This window comes from Folsomia candida, unplaced genomic scaffold, assembly GCF_002217175.1.
Source record: "Folsomia candida strain VU population unplaced genomic scaffold, ASM221717v1 Fcan01_Sc002, whole genome shotgun sequence".
In the NCBI taxonomy this organism is placed as follows: domain Eukaryota; kingdom Metazoa; phylum Arthropoda; class Collembola; order Entomobryomorpha; family Isotomidae; genus Folsomia; species Folsomia candida.
The window spans coordinates 17,135,650-17,146,346 of NW_019091194.1; the positions used below are offsets into that span (position 1 = coordinate 17,135,650).

Here is a 10,697-nt window from a genome sequence, read left to right on the forward strand (position 1 = left end):
TACATGCATGTTGCATATATGTATGGGTTTACGTGTATGCACCTTGATCTTTTGCTGCTCATCTTGATGAGTTGCAACACCTTATTAAACTGTTAAAGGTTGGATGCAACTCTTTTAGACATGTTAAAAAGTGGCAATAAAAAACAAAAGATGATGTTTTTTTCTGATATCAAAGTATGTAATTTTCTAAAGTTGTAATGTGTTCAATACAACAAATTGACTTAAAAATATTAAATTTCGGCTAACATTTGCCAAAATTGTAGCACACTAGTAGATATTGATTATCAGTCTCTAATGGAATTGCGGTAATTCTGATAGGAGCGTAAGTACTGGTTACAGTTACGATAATTGACAGTAAAAAATACTATTCTATATTCTTATACATTTTTTAAAGGTATTACAATAATAGTTACTACCACACTGCTCCATAGCTGATGAGGTAAATTCTGAACAAATCAGTAATTAATTAAAATGATGACAATCACAGGATTCAGTTTTTGGCAAAGTAAACAAGTTTAGCCACCAGGTTATGTTATATAATTAATCAGTACTTGTCATACAACTGTAGAATCCTATAGAGTTGTTGTGTAGATCTACACATATATACGAAGTTTAGGAAAATAAAACTAATTGGAAACAACAAATTGATGATATAAAATAACTAAATCTTTAAACGAAAGGAGCATAATTCCATAATTTGAGATTTTCCTAAAAATACGGAGGCACCGCAGAGGCTTTGAAAACGTTCCGAGCTGGAGTTGGTTCTCCATCCCCAAGAGATTTTAAACAGACGCCGACATGGAGAGAAAATACGTCGTTGACCATGTCAGAATACTCTACAGGAGGGTTATACAATTCCGCATCGTATGGAAGGCGGTTCCAAACATGGGTTAGATCTGGCCATGTTTCTTCAATTGGTTCTCGCTCACGTTGTAACAACCTGTTTAAAGTAATCATTAAATTAAAATATGTACATTAATATCGATTGAAATTGTTAAACCAAATAATAATACTTGCTTTATACCAACAACCATGTCTTCCTATAATTCTACTATTATTAATACTTGATAATATACTCACAATGTCAGTTCGGATCGAATTCTTTCTTGGAGAGATTCGAGATTTTGATGCTTCCCAGAGTACTGACGAAGAATCATGTTGCACATTGTTCGAATTGAATTGATACGGTCCAAGTCTTCATTGTCGATATTCACGTCAAAAATGACTTCCATGTCATGATCAGGATACACAGAATTTGTCTCCAATGGATCGGTTCCGAGACCACTAACACATCCCGTGTAGCGAGTCTGGTCTGGATCTAAACGGAATTCAATCTTGGGGGCGAATAGCATCGTCAATAAAGAAAGAAGACCAGGAACTGGTGGCATGATTGTCGTCTCTCTACACACAAAATTTTACGTTCGTTTAGGGACTCGCGAGTAAAAATGTTGAAAATAGTGACATACCTTGCGAGAATATTTCCAGAGCGATGGGCTATTCCAACACTGGCTGCAATTGAGAATTAACATTTCCTATATTACTACTACTACATAACACAACCTACTAATTTGTACTTAAGAAACTGTTGTAGATCTTAAATATTACCTGCAATCATGACACGAGAGCTAGGATTAAATGGATCAGTGTCCAGAGCTACACAGTTAACACTACTTCCTTCAACCTGAACAACTTTCATATGTGCGCTACGACAGAGTGACGTGAACTGCATTTCCAAAGGAGACGTGGGGCCCCTTAAAGTAACTTCGCTTCCTGTTTCGGCATTCAATTTTGGTGGAAAGACGTAACGCGTCGGTTCCCATGAGCAGTTCTGCTTCTTATCGATTGAATCAATCATTGCTTCTTCATATCTCAGAGAGTGACACAACTGACGGTATTGGGCATTCTCCTGCAAGAGAACATATGCATTAAAACAAGATAATACAGAATAATATTGGGATGCAGGAATTCTACTCCAAATAATCTTACTAATAATATTCAGAATAATATTCATAGTCGTGTGTGGATTACCTTAGAATCTTGACATTCAGATGTTTTTTCCAAGTATGTTTTTCTTAAAAACAAATTGTTGATGGTGTCATCAAGCTTAGGACTGTAAAGTTCCCCTATTACAACACCGTCAACCACCGAGTACACCTTCACAAAAAACAAACAAACACGACCAAATAAATTTAATGGGCAATAAATTGCCCAGATGTTGTACTGTTTTGTATTATTACTTTAAATTCGAAATTATTTCCGGATTTTTCCACAAAAGCCGAAAAATCAGCAAATGCCGGATGCACCCAATCGTGACCATGTCTGCAAGACGGTCTCAGCTCACTCAAGCGACAATGAATAGCCTATATTATTTAAACAAAGTAGAACAGTCATTATGCTATTTATATATTTTGCAATTAATCAGTTGCAAAAGATCATCATTTTATCAGTCACAATTGACAGTGTATTATCTTACCAAAGCTGGAATTTTGAGCAAGCCTCGATTAACCATTTCATCTGTTACTTTAAACAGGAGCTGGGAATTCCTCCATGTAGTTATTCCAACGTCAATCCCATATATCTACATATTCATAGTGACACTATTTGTACTTATCCTAACTAAAATTTAATACCAAGTGTGATCATTAACAAAATACGATATAACTTGCATACCAGTGCTTGGTCCCCGGCTAACGCCTCAATTCGGCCGCGGATATATCGCTTCCTTTTCAAGATAATGCAAACAGCTCCAGGCTGGCGATGAGAGGGGGAGAGAACTCGTAATTGCGTAGCGTATCCACACGCATCACCATTTAAAATTTCGTTAACTTGCGCGAGACAAGCTTCATCACTCTTTCGTGTTACATAAAATTCATTAGGAGATTCAGTCTACAAAAACAAATAAAAAACACTTTGTTTACAAATTGTTGGTCCTCAACACAGCTATAGTAGTATAGAGTATTATTGAATAAAGATACTCACATTGCTGATATGGCAAATCATGCACATAAATTGATTCTCTTTTATACTGGGTAGACCATCAAATTTGGGCGCCTCTTGAATATGTTGATCTGCTGCATAGCAGGCAGCGTTGTCCACAGCTCTTTTTGAATCTTCTCGCCTGTTCATAATTCAACCCATGTGAATATTTATTTCAAATTTCTAATAATTCCAGCCAGACTTACGGTAGAGTACAAAAGACAACTCGATCTCTTAACATGCGAATTTTTATAGCTCTGTATACCCCAGAGCTTATTGAACCATGTTTATCACCTCGTGGGTCAAAGGTGACAATGACTTTAGATGATTTGAAGTTAATATGAGGAATGCAGTTAGTATAAGTCATCTTGTCCGCAATATGTTTGGCATATCTTAAATTTTCAAAAATTTAAAATCTTGAAACCAATCAAACTTTTGCACAATCAATCAATAAAAAATTCTTTGATTTGCTTACAATTTGCCAGGTTGGTCGATTGGAAATCCCAAGAAAGTGACAGAGTTCAAAGGATTGTATCCACCTACATCTCTCACTATATCGCGCTGATACTCTTTCCCGACCGGACGGGGTCGTAAAAAGTAATTTGGGTAAAATGCTCCAGCAATCAGCAACTACGAGTATTTTACAAAATTGTTAGTTGATTTTCCTTATCAATTTTTATTTTTTCAACCACCTTCAAAATAAACCCTCGTTCAAGAGTTGGAAGGGCGCGAGAATCTGATACAATTCCAATGTTTGCAAGTCTTTTCTTTATTTCTTCCACAGTTCTTCCAATCTCTCTGTGTATCAAACAAAAACGAATTTAAAAAATCCGATAGTATTGTTTGTTGAAATGTATTGATGACCAAGTAGGTTTATTACCGAAGAACAGTTAACTGAAGATAGTATGTACGCGACCAATTCCTTTCCTCACTTTCGCCCCGGAAAATGCGATCTCTGTGGTTTGTAAACCAAGCCTGTAAAAGAAGAATACGAATAATACTAATTGGTAGTTTTTGTTTAATAATTTGCAAAAGCTTTTGTTTATTGTAATTGAAAATTACGTAAAAGGCGTTCAACAGAGAGAAACAGTCAGAGTAAGTCCGATTACACCAGCCAAATTTAGATAGCCACGAATCCAGTCTTTTTGTGTAAGGATGACTAAAGGGACTTTTAGTATTTAACCCGGCCGCTGTGCAATAAAATCAACTTATTCGTATAGGATCTAATGATAATCTAATCTTATTTCTGCTTACCGATTATTATTGCATCATCGAGGCATCCCAAAACATGCCCAAGTACAATTAACCTTCCAAGACGAAAGTCAAGGGGAAGTCGAGCCATCACGGAGCCCATGTAAGTCATGTCTCCGTCATATGCATCATATTTCCCATTAGCATTGAGTGTCAGTGCCCCCACCTAATCAAAAAATAATAATATACTAATTTCCAGTTAATCATTCAAGGATCAAAATAAATACTTACCTCTTTCAGATTGGAAACTGCTCGGCCTATTCCAGATTGTTTCGGTGGATCAATTGCATAGGACAAGACCTCTAAAGGACAACCCATTTCTAACTGCTTGACATTCAGAATTACGGTTTCCAAGCTTGCCTTCTCCATTTCGGGAAGGGCTTCTTGAGGCATTAAATCTCTCTATGTAAAGAAGTGCAGTAACGTTATGTTATAAGAAATTCTGCTAACAAAATTCTCAGAAAAAATATACTCACATAAAATGGGTACGAAATTAAACGGTAACAAATTCCTGGTGCAACTCGACCACATCTTCCACGACGTTGAATGCATTGATTTCTTGATGCCCATTCCAATCGCAAACAGGAGAAATTTGTGGTAGGGTCGCAAGATAGTGATTTTGTTAAACAAAAGTCAATCACTATATAAATATCAGTAATAAAAGTTAGTCATGTAATACATATATTCGCATAAAATCATGATGTAATGGAACTGGCTATGTTGCATACCATATTTAATATCAGGAACAGTGATGGAACTCTCGGCAATGTTTGTGGCTAAAATTATCTTTCTGAAACCCGGTGGAGCGCTTTTGAATACCTTGTATTGTTCTTCAGCAGTGACTGATGAATGAAGTGGATAGATTGTCCATTTTGCAACATCTGGCTTGTTAAAATTACTGCGAGAAAACCCAGAATTCCAATTCAATCAAATTCGGACATATATGTATAGCAATCACATACCCGGCTTTCACAACACTCAATTCAACGAGTTGTTTGTACAGCGTGTCAATTTCTACATATCCAGGCAAAAATACCAACACTGCGCCCCTTGAAGGTGCATTACGATGAATTTTTGCATAAAACTCGGACGCTGTAAACACTCCTTTCTCAGCTTCCGTCATGAACTATTGGACAAGTACAAATATTTCATCATTATAATAATAGATATTATTCTATAGGGTATCACATAAAATATTATACGGTTGTCTGCTACCCACATTAAGTGGAGTTTTCCTGAGTTTGCAGTCCTCTTCATATTCATGATAATCTAAACCATTGATTATGCTACAGGCAAGTTCGTAGCATTCTGCATAAACCTTGGGCTCCTCTGTACCATCAACTTCAAATCCTTCAAAACCCTTAATAGATAATACAGATTATGACACAACTTTCCCTTGCTTGTCAATAGTTATTAGCACCAACACTTACATGGCGTGATGCCAGTTGATCCAAATACAATTCTTTTACTGCAAACGCAGACGGTTGGTCTACTGATACCACTGAAGTGCCTTTTTGTCGATCTGCTGCTCCGAATACTGGATAATACTTGAGAAACTTTTCAGTATCCAACGTGGCAGACATTAATATGATCTTGGTGTTTGAATCTCGTCTATCAATGATGATCTTCTTGATCACGAGAAGTAACAAGTCAGTATCCAAGTCTCGCTCGTGCACCTCGTCAATAATAATGTGGGTGTAGTCCGTTAGCCTCTTTTTGTTAATCAAAAGTTGCAAGAGCACACCGGTGGTCATGTAAACTATTCGAGTATCATCAGTGAGTTTACGATCCATCCCAACCTTCGCGACAAGTTACAATAGAATAAATTAGAGATTTAACCCATATTTCATAGCTCTATGATTACATATGGACAAGGCCTGATAATAGTATAATTAAATTAAAAATAAAATTACTTGATAACCAACGAGAGACCCGAGTGTCCACCCCCTTTCTTCACACACACGATTAGCAACAGAAATTGCAGCAATTCTTCTCGGCTGCGTAACTACAATTCTTGTGTGACGTTTTGTTCTGGATGCGTGATTGAGAATAAACTGTGGAACTTGGGTCGTCTTTCCACCTTAAAAAAATGTGTATAATTAAAGTAACGACCGCGACCTAAGATATTCCTCTCGGTATGTTCAAATTTTGTGATGTACTCGTACTCACATCCTGTGAACCCTTCGACGATCAGAACTTGGTTAGATTCCAGCATTGATGTAATCTGGTTTTAATATTGTATCAAGACATTATAGTATACAGTTGTGAGTTGTGTATTATGTAATCAACTTTACAATTTTTAATTTTATATGATACTAATGGACTAATACCTTGTCTTCATATTGGTTGATGACCAATCCTGAAGTGTCCACATATTTATCATCCATCTTGAACTTCCAATAGACACCATCTTCTTCAGAGTCATCATCACCAAATCTTCTATCTCCAGCAATTGTGCCAATTATTGATGGCGCTCCATACTCATCCTCTTTCGATTTAGAGTGCAACTTTAGTCTAGCCAACTATTAAAAAACATATCATTAGTGAATGATGATTTATGATATATGAAATCTTGGTTTCAAAAGGCTGGACCCCTTACACTTGCTTCTGCCTCCTGTTGATAACGTTCGACATAGTTTTTGTTGTCATCGTTAGTGAATTCCGGTAACTTTGTGGCGTTCCAATTACTGTCATCCACAAGCGTAGAAGCGGCAGAACTCGGCGTGGTCGTTGTCCAGCGGCAAGGAGGCTGAGGGATGACTGGCAATGGCTTTGAGGCAAAATTGAAAAAGTTTGCGAGTGGGGGTTGCTCCTCTTCCTGTTGTTGGTGATTACTGGTGTTGTAGCCGTTGGAGAAGGATTCAGGGTTATTCCTATTGTCATGACCGTTAAATATCCTGTCAGTTCGACCTCTTCCACGCCCACCAGGGGGGCGATATCCTCGTCCTTGACCGAGATTATCCGGCTGGCCTCGACCACGACCTCCTAATCCTCCACCTCGAGAAGCCATACTTCTTACTTCCCCTCCTTTCCTATTATACAAATAACATACGATTATATATATAGTGTTGTGTAGTATATTTAGATGAGGCAAGCAAAAATTAAAGCAGTGTGCAGTGTTTGCACTATCAAGCATAAAATACAAATATGCTATAAAATACTAGATTCGTATTCGTTCGATATGATTAAATAATGAACTTGAACATTAAGCTCGACAATTAAAAGAAAACTAATTTTTCTTACCAACTTGTCATAAAAGTAACCGATGAATAGGATTCCGTTCGAGGAGATTCGTTCTAATAATTGTTTAGCCACGATCGTTGTCCTCTTTCTTCCTAAAAACTCAATCCGAATAGGTAAGCTCAGCTGCTGGCGATAAGGTAGTCGTGCTGGCCAGTCAAGGATTGAAGAAGATAAGTGGAATGGTTTTCCTTTTTTGGGGGAAAACTACCCGCACCGAAATCTTCCGTCCTTCCGTCAAGCTGAGCGGAATTCTACTGCGAGAAGGAATTTTTATCCCTGGCTGCTCGTCTCTGCTGCTGCCTGACTGCTCTGGTCAGCCTGCAACAAAACAACACTGCGTGCTCCGCCGCCAGCTACGAAACAAAAAAGTAAGTGGTTCTCCTCGTCACTTTTCTTGGCCCATCTGCTTCTCAAAATATTTCAAAAGTTAAATCAACTGATCAATTAGCACGGACCTTTGCTGAACCCATTTCTTGGAAACGTTCTTCTCGTGAGCTACCCATCCTGGAGTGGGAGCAGGGGGTGGGGAAGAAAAAGTGTCGAAAAGCTCAAAAGAGCTGCCAGAAAAAAGGATACAGTTATTTTTAAGGAAGACTTGTGAAAACAAGCTGAAAAATGGTTTTAGCAGATTTGGGTCGCAAAATCACGACCGCTTTGCGGTCGTTGAACAGCGCCACGGTCATTAATGAGGAGGTTCTAAATGCAATGCTAAAAGAAATTGTTACAGCCTTATTGGAAGCAGATGTCAACATTAGACTTGTTAAGGGCTTAAGGGAAAATGTCAGGTAAGGAATGAAAAAGTTGTACATCTTTTTTGTTTAATTCAATTATTTCATATTTTGTAACTTTTTCCTCGCCGCAGGGCTGTTATTGATTTTGATGAAATGGCTGCTGGACTTAACAAGCGTCGTATGATCCAAAGTGCAGTGTTCAAAGAACTTGTTAAGGTACGTTCTCTATTATTCAGTAAATAAAAACTTACGAATCGTTTGAGGAAGGACTTCACAACATTGCATTGTACATTGCAGCTGGTGGATCCAGGAGTGAAAGCCTATCAGCCTGTTAAAGGGAAGTCCAATGTGATTATGTTTGTGGGTCTGCAAGGATCTGGGAAAACGACGACTTGCACCAAGTTGGCGTATCACTATATGAAGAAGGGTTGGAAAACTTGCCTTGTTTGTGCCGATACGTTCCGTGCTGGTGCTTATGACCAGTTGAAACAAAACGCTACAAAGGCTAGAATCCCTTTCTATGGAAGGTATGAAACACGTTTTATTACACAGCGCTTATGTTAAAACATTTGTTGAACATTCATGACTTGGAAATTTTCATTTTGTAGCTACACAGAGATTGATCCCGTAATTATTGCTCAAGAAGGTGTCGCCATGTTTAAAAAAGAAGGGTTCGAAATCATTATTGTGGACACGAGTGGCAGGCACAAGCAACAAGACTCTTTATTTGAAGAAATGTTACAAGTTTCCAACGCCGTTGTACGTAACTTAACTTATTTCCCACGAATTATCAGGTTCTTACATGTATGCTCTAAATGTTTTACTACATATTATTTTCTAATTATGTCGACAGAGTCCGGATAACATCATATTCGTCATGGACGGTACTTCCAGTTCATTTATCCTTTGTGTTCTTCTTATGTTCATCTTTTTACGTGTTCAATGGTTTCTTATTTTCTTAATCCATTGTTTCATCTATGATTGATCATTGATTCCAGCTACCATTGGTCAAGCATGTGAGGGGCAATCCAGAGCCTTCAAGGATAAAGTTAATGTAGGGTCTGTTATCATCACAAAATTGGATGGACATGCCAAGGGTGGTGGTGCTCTTAGTGCGTAAGTCGTAACCTTGATCTAAAATATATCTATATATAGATATATATAATGTGCTTACCAATTGATTGCTTCAATCTGATAATTATTATTTGGATTTATTTTGATAGTGTTGCTGCTACACAAAGTCCGGTCATTTTCATCGGTACTGGAGAACACATTGATGACTTGGAGCCATTCAAAACCAAGCCGTTCATCAGTAAGCTGTTAGGAATGGGAGATATCGAAGGCCTGATTGAAAAAGTAAATGATTTGGGCTTGGAGGATAACGAGGAATTGATAGAAAAACTAAAGCACGGTCATTTCACGCTGCGCGACATGTACGAACAGTTCCAAAACATTATGAAAATGGGTCCGTTTTCTCAAATTATGGTGAGTAAATGATATATTAGCTTACAAACTAATTGATGAAGTATATGCAATGTGCTATTTTTCTGGTCTACTCTGTCTTTAGGGGATGATTCCAGGATTCAGTCAGGATTTTTTGGCCAAGGGCAGTGAAAAGGAGTCGATGGCCAGATTAAAACGATTAATGACAATGATGGACAGCATGAATGACGGAGGTATTGTTCTCGTGATATTAAGAAAGTAGTAGCAGCCCGAGAAAGTTAAATTCAAAGCTCGTGTATTTTGATTTGTTTTTATTTCTTACATTAAAACTGAACAGAGTTGGACAACCGAGATGGAGCCAAACTATTTACAAAACAACCCGGCCGAATTATCCGCGTTTCCTGTGGTGCTGGTGTGACTGAAAGAGAGGTCCGAGAACTGCTTACTCAATACACAAAGTTTGCTGCAGTGGTGAAGAAAATGGGAGGCATCAAAGGACTGTTCAAGGGTGGGGACATGGGCAAGAATGTTAATCCAAATCAAATGGCAAAACTCAATCAACAAATGGCAAAAATGATGGACCCTCGAGTGTTTCAACAAATGGGTAAATACGAAAATGTTGCACTTTGGTGTGTTTTTTGAAAATTATTGATTATATTTGCTTGTTTATTTTTTCTTCTAGGTGGAATGGGCGGCCTTCAAAATATAATGCGACAACTTCAGCAAGGTGCCGGAGGATTGGGAAATATGTTTGGTGGAGGTGCAGGCGGAAGTGCTCCAAGCGGAAGTGGTGGAGGTAGACGGTAGCAATAGAGTAGTCATAATTATACAAATAATTATTATATAATTACAACCCTGATTTTATATGCATTGCCAATTCCTCTAAAACTCATAAATAAAACTATAACTAATATATGTAATCTTACAATTTTGTGTACAAGAACGTGATAAGAGTGAAAAAGTTTCTTTTTCTACACAGAGAAAATATATAGTGTGCATGACAGATGTACATGTGTTTGTGTGAACATGAATAATACTGATTTGACTGCTATA

The 10,697-nt window shown here is 37.7% G+C and overlaps 2 protein-coding genes across 2 annotated transcripts; one reads left to right on the top strand and one right to left on the bottom strand.

Annotated features, from left to right (window-relative positions):
• Window positions 1-154: 154 nt before the first annotated feature.
• LOC110842799 (ATP-dependent RNA helicase TDRD9) lies at window positions 155-7,708 on the bottom strand. The gene is made up of 26 exons (XM_022088607.2): window positions 7,471-7,708; window positions 6,827-7,259; window positions 6,558-6,749; window positions 6,397-6,451; window positions 6,141-6,307; window positions 5,658-6,026; window positions 5,447-5,587; window positions 5,190-5,353; window positions 4,956-5,125; window positions 4,704-4,867; window positions 4,459-4,629; window positions 4,231-4,393; window positions 4,039-4,166; window positions 3,857-3,951; window positions 3,669-3,774; window positions 3,452-3,606; window positions 3,183-3,368; window positions 2,980-3,118; window positions 2,671-2,886; window positions 2,474-2,578; window positions 2,238-2,360; window positions 2,029-2,154; window positions 1,606-1,906; window positions 1,467-1,509; window positions 1,081-1,401; window positions 155-940 (listed from the first exon to the last, which is right to left on the bottom strand). Exons 1-26 carry the CDS (start codon window positions 7,479-7,481, stop codon window positions 709-711), a joined length of 4,476 nt encoding a protein of 1,491 aa, XP_021944299.1. The 5' UTR covers window positions 7,482-7,708; the 3' UTR covers window positions 155-708.
• A 123-nt stretch (window positions 7,709-7,831) lies between these two features.
• Window positions 7,832-10,695, top strand: LOC110842801 (signal recognition particle 54 kDa protein). Its single transcript, XM_022088611.2, has 10 exons — window positions 7,832-8,255; window positions 8,333-8,417; window positions 8,499-8,728; window positions 8,810-8,960; window positions 9,055-9,085; window positions 9,200-9,317; window positions 9,425-9,686; window positions 9,769-9,877; window positions 9,982-10,248; window positions 10,327-10,695. The coding sequence occupies exons 1-10, from the start codon at window positions 8,086-8,088 to the stop codon at window positions 10,449-10,451; spliced, it is 1,548 nt and encodes a 515-aa protein (XP_021944303.1). The 5' UTR covers window positions 7,832-8,085; the 3' UTR covers window positions 10,452-10,695.
• The last annotated feature ends 2 nt before the right edge of the window (window positions 10,696-10,697 follow it).